At 41.8% G+C, this 17,556-nt stretch overlaps 1 protein-coding gene across 9 annotated transcripts in view; it reads right to left on the bottom strand.

The window, feature by feature from the left end:
* Positions 1-17,556, bottom strand: part of ENAH (ENAH actin regulator) — a 1,657,477-nt gene that overhangs the window by 99,336 nt on the left and 1,540,585 nt on the right. For all 9 annotated transcript variants that reach the window (XM_044059827.1, XM_044059830.1, XM_044059831.1 and 6 more), the window contains 2 exons: positions 16,990-17,108; positions 15,471-15,537 (listed from right to left, as the gene is read on the bottom strand). In XM_044059827.1, coding sequence (XP_043915762.1) covers positions 15,471-15,537; positions 16,990-17,108 — 186 coding nt within the window. The remainder of the gene's footprint in view (positions 1-15,470; positions 15,538-16,989; positions 17,109-17,556) is intronic.

Raw genomic sequence — 17,556 nt, 5'->3', positions numbered from 1 at the left:
ATAACTGTACAGCATTACTAAGTATTCAAAAGTAATCCAAGCAAGGCAGGCATTTTTTTCCGACTGGAAACTGACTGCCTGCCTTTCTTGGATTACTTTTGAATACTTAGTAATACTGTACAATTATATATTTTCTATTATTTTTTGTTTTGACCTAAGATGAGTTTAAGTTCGCTACTTCTACTACTATTGTCTGATCTTATTAATATACAGTGATTAACTAGAAATATATGGACTGAAAATCTTCCACACACGCGCGTTTCTTACACTGTTTTGTTTTTCGACCCACTACACTTTAGTGGGTTGTTTTGAGACTTTGGGGATACCATGGAGATTACTTGTTTTTTAACTTAAATTTCCTCTATCTCTTTCTCTTTGCCTGCACTCTGAGATCAAGCCCTGGTAGGGAAGGCAGTCTACAACCTGCAATCCAATATCTTCTTGACCTCATCCCACTATTACCTTTCCTGCTCGAGTTATTTGTTCCAAATATCTTGGTTCCTTTTCCAGGTTTCTCCAGTAAATTCCAACCCCCTCTTGCCCATTTTCTGTACCCCTACTTGCAGTCATCCCTATAGGCAAAATTTGTTTTCTCCTTTCTTGTTTTGGCTTAGTTCTTAGAATACTTACTTTTACTTTATGAATATAATATTATGTATGGTTGTTACTCTTCTCTTTAAGAATATGCATCCAAAATCCCACTCTCTCTCTCTCTCTACTTTTTGAACTTCCCCCTTCATCATCATTCCTTTTCACTTTGAATTATAACCTCCTGCTTGTGCTATGTATATGAGTCTTAACTGTGCAGCTCTAAAATATGCCTTTGAGTCAGGTACCCCTAAACCACATTGCTCGACTGGAAGGATCAACTTTATCCCACTTAACTCTTGCTTTATTTCCCTCCCAGACGAATTCAGCTTTTTATTAATAATTGCCCACTTCTCCTTCTCAGGTTGATAAAAGTATTCCTGACCTGCATACAAGACTGAAAGGACTAAACATTTTCACTGCTTGTTGTATCTTACTATCCATAATCATAAATAATAGAGTTTCCATTTCCTCAATGTTTGTATTACATTTTATTTAGTCTCTTCACATACATCCTTTGCTGCCATAACAGAAACCTTTTAAATCTTTACTCAAATATTTTATCTTATGTCCCCATAAATATGGGTATTGCTGAACCAATTTTTGTGTGGGTACATAATTTATGGCTATAACCTTTGTTTTATCTTCATTAAATTTTAAATCCCGAAAAGACTTGAAACTGTCTCAAAGTGTTCCACAACAGTGACGTGTCCTTTCCTGGATTTATCAGGTATAAAATATCTTCTGCAAATAAAGCCAACTTTTCTTCATCGTCATGTCAGTTTATATTCTTCTATTTCTGAGTCCCTTATTTTCTTTGCCAATGGCTCTAAATATAAAGCAAATACAGTAAAAAGAGATCACCCCTGTCTGGTTCCTCTATTCCAATGCAGCTTCGCTGAAAGGAACCCTCCTCACTTTAATTCTTGCCTCCCATCACTCATACAGCATTCTAATTAAACTTATTATTGTATCAAGGAATGCAAATGCTTCCAATGCCCTACTCATAAAATCCCAGCTTACTCTGTCAAATGCTTTCACTGCATCGAGACCCACCAACAAAAGAGGTATTTTCTTACAATCCGTTTCCCCTCTGGAACATCACTGTTGTATTAACACAGTCAAATGTCGACCTCCCCTCCACAAAAAACACATGATCCATATCTATCAATTTTGGCAACATCTTTTCTCATTCTTTTAGCTAGTACAGACAAACAATTTATAATCAAAACTTAAAATTGAAATGGGTCTACATGAAGCTGGGTCTCAAGGGCCTTTGTCATTTTTAGGTAACACAACCACCACAGCTTTTTTTCTAAGAAGTTGGTGCTTCCCCCTATTTTTAAAATACTGTTAAACAAAATCTTCCAGATCTTTAGCACTTTCTTCCCTCCTAATTTACAAACATCCACAGGAACATCATCTGTTCCTGGAGACTTTCCTGAAAATTGTTTATATATCACTGTTTTTATCTCACCACACCCTGCCTTAAATGTTAGCTTTTGTGCCTTGTCTACCTCTAGCCTTAGCATAATTAAGTCTTCCATAAATACTTCCATTTGTAGTCTGATTTCCACATTTCTCTGTTTTACACTAATTTAACCCTGAAGGAGAAACAACTGCCCAAATTGACAGCTACACCTACAGGCATAATCTAACCTAAAATTAAAGTTGCCCATGCCACAGCTTGTGCTCTCATTTACATTGATTGTCTGTTTTTTTCTGATCTGTCTTCCCCTTCCATATACGAACAGCTTTTATGCTTTCAGAAAACATTACAAACTTTTAGCCCCAAGAAAAAATGGACTGGCTATCTTTAAATAAAGCTGCAATGTACCCTGGTCTATTAACTGCACTGCTAGGGAGATTACTAAAATATAATCAGTGCACGTTTACACCACTCTCTCACCCAATCAGCACAATATTACAGCATATGAACATTAAACTTGGTTTTGTCCAGCCTTTTTTTCTCATTATACTGTAAAACCTATATTCATTACAATTAAAAAAATACTTAACATCTTTAACACATACAACAGTCACTGAAAAGCCTCCCCCTACATTTAAAATACTTCTGACTAGACAATACACAAAACTTTTTCTGTATATAACATGCAGTTTATATCATGAAATGTTTCTTGAAATACTAATGAGAACAAAAATTGTTTTACTTCAAGTTAGTTTTCCTCCTTTTAGTGTCATCCTAAACATTAATGATATAAAGTTGGGTATATGCTTTACAATCCACCCACAAATTTAATAAAGTAAACAGAAGTCCAGTGTATTTCAGTCACTTTTTTCTTGCAAAACCATATTTTATAAATGTGACAGTGAATTTATAATCTATTTATTCACTAATTCACAGATGCTGGTCTTTTTCCTGTTCTTCGCCATCTCCCAACACCAGAATCTGGTTCAAGTCCAAGGTACCGCTGATTCTTCTATTCACCTCCTGTGTTCCTCCTGTCTCTCAACAATTTTCCTTTGGAACATTGGAAAAAGTTTCACTGGCAAATTCTCTCTATGAAGCTCACCATCAGAAGACTAAAGCATGGTCCCCTTCACTTTTTGCTGGATAACTTTTTCCTCCTCAGGCTGTTCTGAGTCAAAAAAACTTTGATCCTCCAGGGAAAAAAAACACTTTGAAGACAGCTGGATACAGCAACTTGAATATCACAACGGCCTCTCGAAATACCCCAATTGCTGGATTAAATTTGCTATTATTCTGCCTGGTGTGCAGAAAATAATTATTTTCAACAGATGCTCTTCTGTCTCTAATTTTTAATACTTTGTCCTTCCTACACAATGTTGTCAGGATCAGCTCTTTCTCTTTGTATGACTGCATCTTTACTAATAAAAGTCTTGGTTTATTTCTCATGGCCAGGTTTGGAGCACATACTTCATGTGCCTTTTTAATTAAAAATTCTGGTCTGAAACACCAGTCCAATAGCTTATTTGTGTTTTCATAAAATGAACACAGTCTGTGCCTTTCAGTTTCTCAGGTACAGCAAAAAAAACTTCAGGTTTTGTCTGCGTACACTGTCTTCCAACTACTATTTTTTAAACAGGTCTTCTGGAGAAACCTCACATTTGACCAGCTTTTTCTTCATGTCAGCCTCCAATATTTGCAGTTTTATCAGTTCTTCTGAAAGGTTAAAGCTTCTTTTTTCCCAGCCTTTTTTGCTTGAATCAATATATTACTTCAATGTTTCATTTATTTTAATCACCTTTAAATACACGTGATTTTTTTTCTTCTAAATTACTGGAAGTTATCTCTTGAACCAAAGTTGAAGCCTAAATTGTTTTTTGCCGAACAGCTGCTGAATCTTTCCAAGACATTTTCTCTTCATCTTTTCTGGTTCATTTTAAGGTTTTCCAAATTTCTTTTTTTGCTGACATCCAAGCAGTGTATTTAATAGCTAGTAACAGAATTTGACCAAAAAAAATCAATGGCACTCCTTTTTGTTAGTTTCTGTTTTCACTCATAGAGCTGAAATTATGCTGTTGATCAGTGTGCAGCCATCTTGTAAGTCTTTCTTTAGGTCTTTTCTTATTCCAAACACCAAGCCATAGTTAGGGTCCAAAGCACAACCTGTTCATTGCTGTCCCAATTCAGTGCCAAGAGGCATCAGGAGAAGGAAACTTACATAGGTGATGGAGAAGGTGAACTAGGTACCCACCCCAACCGATTAATTTAGAGAAAGAGGAGGGGAAATAGAGGGAGGTAATTGGTACTGCAACAATGAATCTAAGCATATGCAATTATAAGTTCCTAACACAACTGTACTATGTTTTTTGTAGTTGTAGTAGTAATTCTTGGGATAAGTCTCAGTGGTGGCCAAGGATGGGTCAGCCAGAAAAAGAAGGGAGCACTAAACCCTGCAGGATGGCCAAAACATCATCTGCCCTAGACCTAGGCATGACTTCTAGGTGGTACTACCTGGCAAAGGTGTGTGCAGATGATCAGGTTACTGCTTCCACAACAACCAGTGTGAAGACCACCTAAGAAAAGCTGTGTCAAAAAGTTCTAAGAGTCTGTGTTTTACTTTCACAGCAGAAGAAACATAAGATAATGTAGTTGGCAATCTACTTTGAACCAGTACTGTCGGACATGAGGTTTTCCTTTCTTTCCCTTTGCAAAGGTAAATCTGGTGCGACTTCCTGCTTAGTTTGGGTTTATCCAAGTAACATTTCTGCTGCCTGTGCATTTCATGGGAATCTAACATTCTCCCCTCCCTTGGCTGGCTTCATTTATAGAGAGTTCAGTCACCCACTTTGGACATAAAGGTAGGGTCATTGCATAAGGTGACCCTTTCCCTTATGAGGAACTAGGAAGAGCAGGACAGCATGCAGTGGAGATGCACCTACTGAAGGTCAAGGCTACAAACAAAGCAGTTTTTCATGAGTTTCTTAATGGGGGCCTACGTGGCTGTCCTCAACTGGAAGTAATGTCAGATTTTCTAGCATAAAGTTGAAGTCCTATGGGGAGCTATTTCTTATGATATCTCAGGAAGTGGACCCCTTCGATAACTGTTGCACTCACTGGTGGAAGAATTCAGGAGGGTGGTAGACACGGCTCAGGAATGTACCTTGACAGATACATTAAGCTCACTTTGAAAGGGTATGAAAAGTAGATGGGGACCCCAGACAGTTGTGCCAGATTTGGTTGCTGTCCTCTACTAAGGCACCAGTGGGCAAACCTTTTCCAGCTAGCTGTATATGATTTTATGGTACTGGCTTTCTGGGCCTCCATTAATCTGTGTACAATGTCCCCTGAAAACATGCATGGTGAGAATGAGTATTACATCATCCAACTCTATCAGCTTCACAGTCTTCAGACCGGGATTTATGACCGACGACCTGCTTGGGGAAATGAGGTCTACATGCTTCTGCAGCAAGAGGGGCTTATCCCTGGCAAGACTCAGCAGAAGGGAGATCCAATGCTGCCTGAGCCAGATGGGTGCTATTAAGATCCTCCACAGCCTCTCCTCATTGATCTTCTGCAGTAGGCTGGGGATGATGGGTGAGAGAGAAAAATCATACAGAAACAGGCCTGCCCACAAACTGGAAAAGGCAATTGTCATCAAAGGCCTCCTACTGGGGATCTTGGTGCAAAACCTCCTGAGATGTCAGTTTTCTGAAGAAGACAAAAAGTCTCCTTCCAATACATCACACTTATGCACAAGATCCAGGAAAAAAATGTCTGCCAAGCTGTTGCCCAGTCTGTGGATGTAGTGGGCTACTGCAGTCACCCTCATCTCCTGTGCCATCTCCCACACTTGCATGGCTAGTCTGCACAAGAGGAAGGAGTGTGGCCCACCTTGTTTCTGTTGTACTGCCTTGTTCTGATTGACACAGAACCTGGCAGCCATAAGTGGTATCAATGCAATGATTGTCAAAAACACAGTTATTTCTTTTATATGCATGTGTGATCCTCATAGGTTCATACTAGGCTATCTGCCCCAGAGCATTTATAAGCCTAGCCAGAGTGTGTTTGGCTTTCGCCACCCATTTTAAATTAATTTTGCTGTGCCCTTTTTCAAGGTTAGTATACTGTGCCTCTTGTCTAACAGTGACACAGAAGTGATACCCGGGGTAAACCTACGATCTCCCATCCACTCATCAAGATTCCTCTTGAAGAGAGTCAATGAAGGACTCTGCCTAACCTGGACTGGGATTTTATTCCAGAGTGAAGGGAGCCTCTGGGTTATGAATCTGTCCCTCCAGCATGCCCTATTTATTTCAGTGCTGAGGTTCAAGTCTCTCGAGCGCTTTGCTCGATGGGATTTGGATTTTCTGGGGTGCAGCATGTCCATTAATTCCGGGTTGGACATGGCTTTATACGTCAGGCACAGATCGCCTCTTAGCAGGCGGTATGCCACTGAGTAGAGCTGGAGTTTCTTTAACCGGGCAGCATATGGCATCTGTTTGAGTCCTTTGATCCTCTTGGTGAGGTACTTTTGGGGTCTTTCCAGTTGCTGCAGGTGTCTGGTAAGGTACATCCCAAAAGGGGCATTGTACTCAATTATGGGCCTGATGAGGGACGAGTAAAGAGGCACGATGACCTCCCCTGATCTAGATGTGAATCCCTTCATGATTAGGTGGGCTATATAAAATGTTTTTCTAACCACTTTGGCCACGTGGTTGTCAAATGAGAGACTGCTATCAACTTGGGTCCCCAGGTCCCTAATTACTTCTTCTGTACTTAATGGATTACCACCTATGTGGTAATTTGTGGGCACTTTGTTTTTGCCAGAGGGGATGACTATACACTTTTTGGCATTTAGCTTGAGGCCATGGCTCTGGCACCAGTTGTCTGTTTCTATGAGGCCCTTTTGGAGGATGCTTGTGTCGGCTGGAGAGTCGATTATGCTGCCCAGTTTGCAGTCATCTGCGAACTTGGTCAGCCACAGTCCTTCCATGTTGGCCTGTACCTCCGAGAAATATATACAGAACAAGAGAGGTCCCAGGACTGAGCCTTGTGGGACGCCACTTGTAACTGGTTTGGAGTCTGACATGGCTCCAGCAATTCTAACCATGTGGGTTCTGTCCTTGAGCCAGTTTGCAACCCATCTAGTGACATAGGGGTTTATATTTAAGCTGGTGAGCTTATCTATAATGCCCAAGTGGGGTATTGTATCGAAGGCTTTTGCAAGGTCCAGGTAGGCTGTGTGGACCACCTTCCCCTCGTCAATGGCCTTGGTGACTGTTTCAAAGAAATTGACCAGGTTTAAGAGGCAGGATCTGCCCTTAAAGCCGAATTGGGTAGGATCCAGTGTCTGTAGGTCCCCAATATCTTTATTTATGAGGTCCATGATGATCCTTTCCATAGCTTTGCAGACCAAGCTAGTCAGGCTTATGGGGCGATAGTTTCCAGGATCCATTGAGGCACCACCTTTGTGGAGAGGGACCACTGTTGTTGTACGCCACTCTTTGGGTACATATCCTGTAGTAAGGCTGAGATTGAACACTAGTTTTATGTTTGGGTTTAGCATATGATTGCCCCAAGCCCCTTGGACCACCAGGTTTCCCTGTATGGGCTCCCAAAGTAATCTCAGCGTAGTCCTGTTATTAGCAATTGGGATCCCGTTTGAATTCTAAGAACTATCTTGCTCAGGTGGATGATCTATGTCCACCAAGCAATTTATCTTCTTAAGCAAGGGATCAGAAGAATACTGGTCTGAAGGGGGTGAGGGTGCTGACTCCACCTGTTCCCTGAAGTACCACTTCAGTCTGGCCAGGGAGAACCATTAAAATGTAGGATACCAGGTATGCTAGCAACCTGAGAAACTCCATGGTTGAAATGCTGCAGAGACTGGCCATCTTGTGAAAATACCGGGAAAGGAAAGTACAGTTGTGTACACTTACCATAAATGTAGATGTGCCAGTGTATTCACTGTTGCAGTCCTAACAAATGGGTTATCCGGCTCCCGGTAGCCCTCAGTCGGCCAGAATACCAAAGGTAATTAAAAATGACGTTGGTTGCAAAGGACGTCAGGGCGTCCGATACAAAAGGAGGCAGCTGATGTCACTTCCTCAGTCTTTCTTGCCATAACAGTCAGAAGCCCCCAGAAAAAAGGCTAAGCCAAATGCCAATTTGGCAAATATCCAATTCAGCCTGTACCTCAGGAAAAAAGAATAGGAGAGGACCAAAAAGGGGGAAGGAGGGAAAACAGGACTGCAACAGTGAATATACTCAAACATCTACATTTATGGTAAGTGTACACAACTGTACTATGTTCATCATGTTTCACTGTTGCAGTCCTAACAAATGGGTTGATTATCAAAGCCCAGTGAGAAGAGAGGAGGAACAAACAGAATCAAGGTTTGGAGATAATGCCCTGCAACACAGCAGTGGCAAACCCTGCCCTGGCTCTGGAAAAAGGCAAATTATAATGTTTTGTGAAAGTGTAAACAGAAGACCAAGTGGCAGCCTCCAAAATATCTTTAGTAGGGACACCCGTTAAAAAAGCTGCAGAAATGGTAGCTGCTCTAGTTGAGTGGGTCCTAACCCCTTGAGGAGGAACCTTGCCATGAAAAGAACAACAGTTGATGCAATGTATAATCCACTTGGAAATGGTTTGCTTAGAAATAGCCTTACCCTGAGCTCCAGGGGCAAAACTGACTAATAACTGAGCTGATTTCTGAAGGTCTTTAGTCCTGGCCAGGTAAAACCTGAGCTGTCTGTGCACATCAAGAGAATGTAGAATCCTTTCACCTTTATTTCGAGGATCAGGAAAGAAGGTAGGAAGGTGCATGGACTGATTAAGAGTCAAGCTAGAAACCACCTTAGACATAAAAGAGGGGTTGGTTCTCAAAGAGACCCTGTTTGGATGGAAAATAATAAAAGGCTCGACTGCCATCTAAGCCTGCAGCTCCGAAACCCTCCTTACTGAAGTTATAGCCAAGAGGAAAGCAGTCTTCCAAGAGAGAAACTTTAAATCTGCAGAGGCAGCTGGCTCAAAAGGAGGAAGAGTGAGTTTCTCTAGAACAAAATTAAGACCCCATGCTGGAGTAGGTGCCCTTCTGGGAGGTTTTAAGTTACAAGCACCTCGGAGAAACATTTTCATCAAGGGATGAGAGAAAATGGGTTGTTCAAGAGAACAATGAGCAAAAATGGCTGAAACATGGAGCTCGACAGAAGAAAAGGAAAGACCACCCTGAAGCAATTCAGCCAAGTATTCCAAGATCAGAGGAAGGGTAGGCTGAGAAAAATAATCCCCTCTAGCCTGTATCCAATGAGAAAACCTTTCCCATTTGCCAGCGTAGTACTTCCTAGTGATAGGCCTCCTGGCCTCCCTCAGCAGATCAACCACCTACTGGGAAAGGGAAGAAGATAAGGAAGGAGTATGACCCATGCTGCCAAGTGAAGGGATTGAAGATGAGGATGCAGAATAATTCCCCCTTCCTGAACCAAAAGATCTGGCTTCAGAGGAAGATGCCAAGGAGGGAATTGGGAGAGACTGTGAAGCAGCGGGTACCAATGCTGTCTAGGCCAGTCCGGAGCTATTAGAATAGTCCTTGGTCGTTCGTCCCTGATCTTCAACAATACTCTGGGTAGAATAGGAAGAGGAGGGAAGGCATAAACTGATAGCAACATCCAAGGGAAGGACAGAGCATCCACTCTCCAAGCCCTGCTGCGATGCTGTCTGGTGCAAAAGAGAGGCAGATGGTGATTGTCCGGGGAGGAGAAAAGATCCACCTGAGGTGTGCCCCAACGTTGAATGATGCAGTAGGAAATCGTCCTGTTCAGCCGCCACTCATGAGGATCCAGGGTTCGCCTGCTCAACTGGTCTGCCAAAAAATTGAGCCTTCCTGGAAGGAACTGAGCTAGGAGATGCAGGTCCAGGGATGTTGTCATGGACCAAAGATTCATGGTTCGTCTGCACAGGGGATAACAGTGAGTCCCTCCCTGCTTGTTGATGTACCACATGACTGTGGTATTGTCTGTTCTGACAAGTAAGGTCCATGGAGAAAGAAGGTGCTTGAAGTCTAGCAAGGCATGCTGAACTGCAATCAACTCTTTTAGATTTATGTGCAGGTGCATCTGCTGGGCGTTCCACCATCCCTGTATGCATCCGCCATCCAGGTGTGCTCTCCAGGCATAATCCGATGAGTCTATAGTCAGAACTTGAGTGGCTGGAGGTGTCCAAAAGGGCATGCCCTTGTTTTGTAGACAGGCTGTTGCCCACCATAGAAACTCTGTCTGCAGAGATAGAAGCAGAGGAATCATCATATCCAGGTCCTGTGTGTGTTGACACCAAATGTTCTTGAGGTACCATTGCAATTTCCTCATATGCAGTCTGGAATCATGAGAATACAAGATGCCATGAATCCCAGAGCTTGCAGGTATTTCCTTGCAGGGAGCTGGGACAGGCTTGCCAAGTCCTTGAAGTAAACTGAAAGAGTTGTCTGCTTCTCCTAGGTGAGCTATATCATCTGGGCAGCTGTGTTCAGACTTGCTCCCAGGAATGGTATCTCCTTGGATGGTACCATTTTTTACTTTTCCTCATTGAGTGTGTAACCCAGGGAAGAGAAAAGAGTCTTTACAAATTCCAGATCCTTTAACAGCTGCTCCTGAGAACTTGCTTGAATCAGACAGTCGTCCAAGTATGGGTAAATCTGAATTTTCTTCTGCCTGCAAAAAGCAATGATTGGGGCCAGGCACTTCATGAAGACTCTGGGAGCAGTAGATAAGCCAAAGGGCCATGCAGAGAATTGATAATGTTGCTTGCCCACTCTGAAACAAAGATACTGCCTACAACTTTCCCTGATAGGGATGTGCAGATAAACCTCTGAGATCCAAGGTTACCAGCAAGGAATCCTTTTCTAGCACTAGTAGCAAATGATGCAGCATGAGCATTTTGAAAAGAGTTCAGAATGGAAAGATCTAGGATAGCCAAAAATGAAAAAACACCAGACAAATGGACTCCAGGAAGCAACCAGTTGAAGAAATGAAACAAATGCCACGAGTTTACCTAGGTTTCGTCTTTAATCCGACTTCATCAGAACACAACTGATACAAATAAAAGGCAACCTTATATGCACACTTAAAAAGTGACATCATCAATGATCAATTTATCAATTAAGTAATTAATGATTAATATGAAGGCCAGCATTCAAAATAAAAGCAATAGTACAAACTTCACTGGAAGAATGTATGCAATACATGAATTAAAAACAGCCCAAAAAGGACTGAATAACAATTCATGATGAACATTGAATATAGAATATAAAACCAGACATCACTGTGAGTAAAATTGATCTAAATTTACTTTAAATAATACAAGATCTAGGATAGGACGCCATGTGCCTTCTTTTTTTGGAACTAGGAAAAGCCTAGAATAAATGCCCAGGACTACCTGCTGAATAGGAACTGGCTCCATTGCTCCCAGATGAAACAAAGACATTTGCTTTTCTACTTCTGTCTTTTGGTTTGGAGGAACTTCTGGGAAACCCTCGGGAGCTGGAAAGGTGCAGAAAGAAAACTTGTGCCCCCGAGACACTGTTCTGAGCACCCATTTGTCATTTGTGATGGAGGCCCAGACAACTGAAAAAAGGGCCAACCTTCCACCTAAAGTACTCCCCAGGCAAGCAAGAACAGGCAGAAGTTGTAAAGGGTCATTGAGAGTGCTTTGATTGAGATGCAGGCTTGGAGCTTCCCGCCTTAGAAGTGGAAGACTGCCACTGCCTAGACCTTTGAGGGGTAGCTGTCTGTCCCCTAGAAGATTTGTAACCCCTACTCCTGGAACGGTTCCGTCTGCTGGTTATCAGGAAAGGTCCAACTCTTGGAAGGGTAATTCCTGCTAAAGCGAAGGGGCAGAAAATCTTTAACAGTCTGCATGGACTTGGCCTTATCCTCTATCTTCTTAAGCACCTCCTCAGCTTTGCTGCCAAAAAGATTGTCTTTATGCAAAGGTACATCCAAAAGCTTAGCCTTGACAGGTTCTGGAAGAGGCTGTTCTCTGAGCCAAGCCTGCCTTCTAATAACAGATCCAGTTAGCCATAGCCCTACTGGAGGCCTCAAGGATGTCAAAATGACAATGCAAAGAATGCTTATTGACCAGAGTGGCTGAATTCAACAAATCCTACATGTCTTTACTCTCTGCTAAAAGAGGTACATTTGCAATCTTAGACTTAATAGCCTCCAAGGTGTGCTGTTGGTACTTCAGCATATGAAAAAGACAATTAGTAGCCCTAATGGCTAGGGTGACAAAGGTATACACTTTCTTGCCCCACTTATCTAGGAACCTAGGTAGGTGGGGCAAGAAAAAGTATACCTAGATAGGTATACACTTTCTTGCACCACCTATCTAGGTTCCTAGATTCTCTGTCCGATGGAACCGGATTCCAGGTAACAGTGGCTTTAACCCCATTAGGGCCTTGAGAAATAACCTCTGGATCTGCAAACGGGTTCCTGAAAAGACATAAATGAGAATCAGGAACTCTGTAGTACCCGTCAGGTTTCACGGGAGCAGGGAGAACCGAATTTGGAGACAAGGAATTTTCCAGAAAAACATCAACAACTTCCAACACGGGAAATAGCAAGAAGCTTATGCTGAGGTAAATCAAGAAACTCCCTAATCCGTTTCTTGGATTGTGGATAATCCTGGCGTTCCCATTTAAAATGTTCCCCGAGGACATTTAAAAGTGTCACCAAAACAGAAATCCTCTGGAAGAGAAACCAAAGGAATGGACTCCTCTGCATCTGAATCCTCAAAGGGAGAAAAAGCCTGAGAAAATTCCTCTTCATCAGCAGAAATGCTGGAAGAAACAGATCTTGAACAGAACAAAACCTCAGGCGAAACCTCCCTACTTCCTTTTAGGAGGGTGAGGCTGAGAACCCCTGATAAGAGTTAACAAATCATTAGCCATTATAACCATCTGGGATTGAGGAGAACTAGAAGGAACTGCAGCCTGCCTTTTCACAGGCTTACGGATGGAAGGCTTACCTGCAAGCCTGAAGGACTCGGGAGGCCTGACAACCGCCGAAGAAGCAGCAGGAGTAGAAGGAAGAAGTTTGCTGTCAGATCGCAAACCGAAGGCCTCAGACCTGAAGACCGGCGGACGCCATACCCACAAACTTAGGCCAAACTCCGAAATGCTTAGCCAAAATCTTAGCCCAACGATATTATGCGGATTAAACAAGGTACAAAGATTACAACTGGAAACGTTGTGATCAAGGCCTAAAAAGATAATGAAACAGGAATGAAAATCTCTATGGGGAATCTGATTTCCACAGGTAAGTCAATTATTAACTTTTTCTGACATTCGTTAAGGCAAGAAAAGAGGATCCTCAATGGGGTACTTAGCTGTACTAGACTTCAACACTTTGTAGTCGGAATTCAACAAAGGTAAACTGCCGACTGGCACTCGTGCATGAAAAGCTTCTGCTTCGGGCTCCGCGGCAAGGAAAACTGAGGAAGTGATGTCGGCTGCCTCCTTTTGTATCCGACGCCCTGACGTCCTTTACAACCGATGGCAACCAACGTCATTTTTACTTACCTTTGGTATTCTGGCCGACTGAGGGCTACCGGGAGCCGGATAACCCATTTGTTAGGACTGCAACAGTGAAACACAATGAACATCAGGGTTTTTTGGGGGGAAAAAGTAAGCTTTCTGCTTTACAAAGTCCAGAACTGCACCCTGGAGCATCATCTGTCTGTCTGGGGTTAGCTGGGATTTCTGTAGGTTAAAGGATAGCACTAAAGTCTGAAAACAGACCATGGTAATTTAATTTGTATCACATTCTCTCTCTAATGCGGAGGAGGCCTGAATCAGGCAATTATATACATATGGGTAGATGTGCATGCCCTTTGTAATCACTGGAACCAAACATTTAGAAAGATTCTGGTGCTGTAGACAAGCCAAGGGGCAAGGAAGTAACCTGAAATTGGGAACCTCTTCCTTTGAATCTTGGGAACTGCCTTTCTCCATGAGCTACGGGGATATACAGATAGACATCCTTCAGGTCTACAGTCACCATTATGGCTCCTGGGAGAAGCAATAGCAGCAGTTTTTGTAGAATCAGCATTCTAATCTTTGGAATAAAAAGTAATTTGTTGAGTCTGTATTGTTACAGAATGGGCCTCTAAGACACTTCTTTTGGGTCTAGGAAGAGATTCTGATAAAATCATATTCCTTTTTCTGGTACTAGTTCTACATACGACCCTAAACCAGGAGACTGCCCAGCTGTTGAGACATTAGGTGTGCCTGCTGCTTTAGAACAGGAAGAATGCCTAGAAATCTTGTTAATCTAGGAAAACTGTAGGGCCTGACCTTATTAGTCTCCAAATGATGCTTTCCCCATTGATCTACAAGTACAGATAGTCTGCCACCTCCTTTTTTTCTGGAAGACCAGGAGTAGTAGGGGAAGCAGGAAGGGACTAATTGAGATTCTTGGGAGAGAGAGATATGACAGTCTCACAGCTTTGCTCTGTGGGTGTTCGGGGCCTAAGCCCCCCCCCTCCGCCAAAGTCAGTTTTACACTTGCCCTTTTTTTTTTTGGTTTTCCTTTACCTAGTTTGGGAAGAAATGACCAACTGTTATTTGGGTCACTTTCTTTACTTTTTTTGGGGAGGAGGGGTTGAAAAATGTTAGCCCCTTTTCCTCTAGCTTTTTAAACATATTTTCAGTAGGGGTCCAAAGAGAAAATTCTTATGCAGAGGGGCACCAAGGAGTTCTTTCTTGACATGCTTTGGAAGGGCCTGGCCTCTCAGCCATGAATGTCTCCTAATTACAGACCAAGTAGCAGCTGGCCTGCATGACACATCTACTACATCATATCCACATTCCGTGAAGTGCCTATCAACCTGGGAACTGAGGTAGCACAACTCCAGCATATTTCTTCTGTAGCCGTTCTACCTTTTGCATCAGTTGCTCATGAAGTGATTCATGATATTTGAATACATGAACCCAGCAGCTAACAGTCACAAAGGTCAGGGTAGCTGAGGTGTAAGCTTTCTTTCCAAACTGGTCAAGTAACCTGCCCTCCCTGTTATTTGGGAAAAGATTTCTGGTTGCAGGCCCATCTGATCCAGAGACACAACTGCTGGTACTTCAACAGTTATTCTAAAGCTGCTTGTGAAACTCATGGCTTCTATAGAAGTAGTTTGGTTTCTTGTGGCAGGCGGTGTGGCATCTGGCTGCAAGGATATTTCATAGAAAACATCAGCCAGGACCTCCAAGGACTAGAGGAACATTCAACAGTCTAGGTTCAGAGGGCAGGCACAGAAGTTGTCTTAACAATCTAAGCCTGGCCCACATAGTTATCACACACACACAGTGAATCTTAAATTCTGCATGCCATGTTAAGAGTGTAGAAATACACACACTAAAATTACAAACACAAACTTGGAGACAGCCTGTGCTTTTTCACTTACCGCACTGACATTTTTTTCTTCTTTTTGTTCTAAGTCTACTGCAGATCCTTTCTCAGCAATTCTTCGCCTAAAATAGCACAAAAATAATTATCTGTAGTTTAACTGTTCTGTAACATAAAACAGAAGTGCTAGCTGTCCTGTGCATATTCTGCATTAACTGTTTGTTTAAAATGTAACACAACAAATGATCATAAATATAGTCAACAACCTGAATTTAAAGTGCTAATTAGACAAATTTACTGCAGGGTAGTAAGCAATACCAGTTCTATGGGAATATCTCTTACTTTGAGGTGGGGGGGGATCATGGACTTCAATACTGTTTTCTTTAAGACACAGAAAGGAAAAAAAATCCTATTATGATCCTCAAAGTATGTTCTTGCAAATCAGCTGATGAGGGACAAAAGGAACACCCAGTGTTACCTCAAAAACTACTTTTACTCAAGGGAAATGGCACACAATTTCACAATTACAGTAAATATTCCCATTCAAAAAGATCGAGCAATAAGCTCCATCTGCTTTATCATACCCCAAGACCACTCAAAACAGATCAAAAAAGCCATAATTCCATTAAAATGACTGTCCAGTGAGCCAGCAACTTGTATATTCTGATTGCCTGCACATATTATTATGAATTCATTTAAATTTTACAAGAAAACCTCTATTTAGTGCCACTCCCTGCATCTTTTTAATAGACTGTATCCACGTTTTACTTTTTTATGAAGACGCTCAAATTTATGTTTGCATTTAAATTTAATGCTTGCAGCTTTATTTGTGAGATTCTTGTTGCAAGTCCTTCTGTGCTGGAACAGAGGCAATCTCGTTGATTGTGACAAAGGAAGGGCAGGGAGTACAGCTACAAAAATTACTGGCAGCTACCACACATTATACAGGCCAGTCATTTTAACTGTTCTGGTTACATGGTAGCATACAAGGTATGCAAATAGGTAGGTGTGAATGTGGCCAAAACCTACAAGGAACATGAACTCTTTTCTACAGGGGTGATGCCATGTCCCCTTATAGAACTTAAAAACAATTTTGAGCCTTTTCTTCATGAAGCTGCAACAGCCATGAAGAAGAAAAAAAATCTATTACCAAGCTGACAGCAGCAGAGGTGTGGTGCTAAAGTGGAAAAAAACGCAACAGCAAGATCATCTACTAACTCCCCTGGATATGGCCACTACTGCATGAGGAAGGTATGAACATTAGGTACAAAGGGGGATCTTTAATGTTAGGATCAAAGGAGAAGAAAGTTGTATGTCAGTTTAAGGAAAATGGTTAAAGCAATGAGCTGCTAACATTCATCATCCTGCAGTTGCGGGTTTGTTTCTCAATCTCTGCATGCAAACTGCAAGTCACTTACTACTGTTCCCTATTCACCCCTAGGGAAAAAAGTACTGATTTACAGTGAGCCTATGCAGTTAAGAATTGGAAAAAAAATCAAACAAAGAAAAAAGCAATTTCAAAGAAGGGGGGAGCATCTTCTTACTCATCCATTTCAACAACACAAGCCTGCACATACCTCCTGGCCAGCAGGGCACTCATTTCTTCCATTAAACCACTCCCACCCATGGAAAGAGGTCCATTACCACGGCTGCTTTCTGATTTGGATGGAGCAGACGGACTAGAAGGTTCTTCAGGCTTGAGTAAAAAAAAACAATATTTTCTGTATATGCTGTTTCATAAGGCATTTTCTTAAAAGTGTTGCAAGAAATAAATATAAATATAAACACACAAAAGCACAATTAAATATCAGCATGCTACTTACTCAATACAAAGCTTCAGCAATTTTATTAAACAGGTTTTAGGATCATCATCTTATCAACATAAAATTCACAATGGATAAACAGCCAATAACTTTAGTGCACAGCACCTCTATCACAAAATAATCCAGAAAGTCATTACAACTTTCCAATTTACCTATATGTTGCCATGCACCTATTTCTCTCTCCTGTGATAGTGCAATTATCAGCTCACAGAATCTACTTAAGTGGAACACATAAACCATTAAACACAGCAACACGTATACTGGCAGAAACGAGACTGCATTAAAACTTACGAAAATCCATACTAAATTGCAAGAAAGAAA

Source organism: Protopterus annectens, chromosome 1.part2, assembly GCF_019279795.1.
Source record: "Protopterus annectens isolate FY-2018-M chromosome 1.part2, PAN1.0, whole genome shotgun sequence".
NCBI classification, from domain to species: Eukaryota; Metazoa; Chordata; order Ceratodontiformes; family Protopteridae; genus Protopterus; species Protopterus annectens.
The sequence above is the reverse complement of the archived record's forward strand: the minus strand, read 5'-3'. Positions and strand labels throughout refer to the sequence as shown.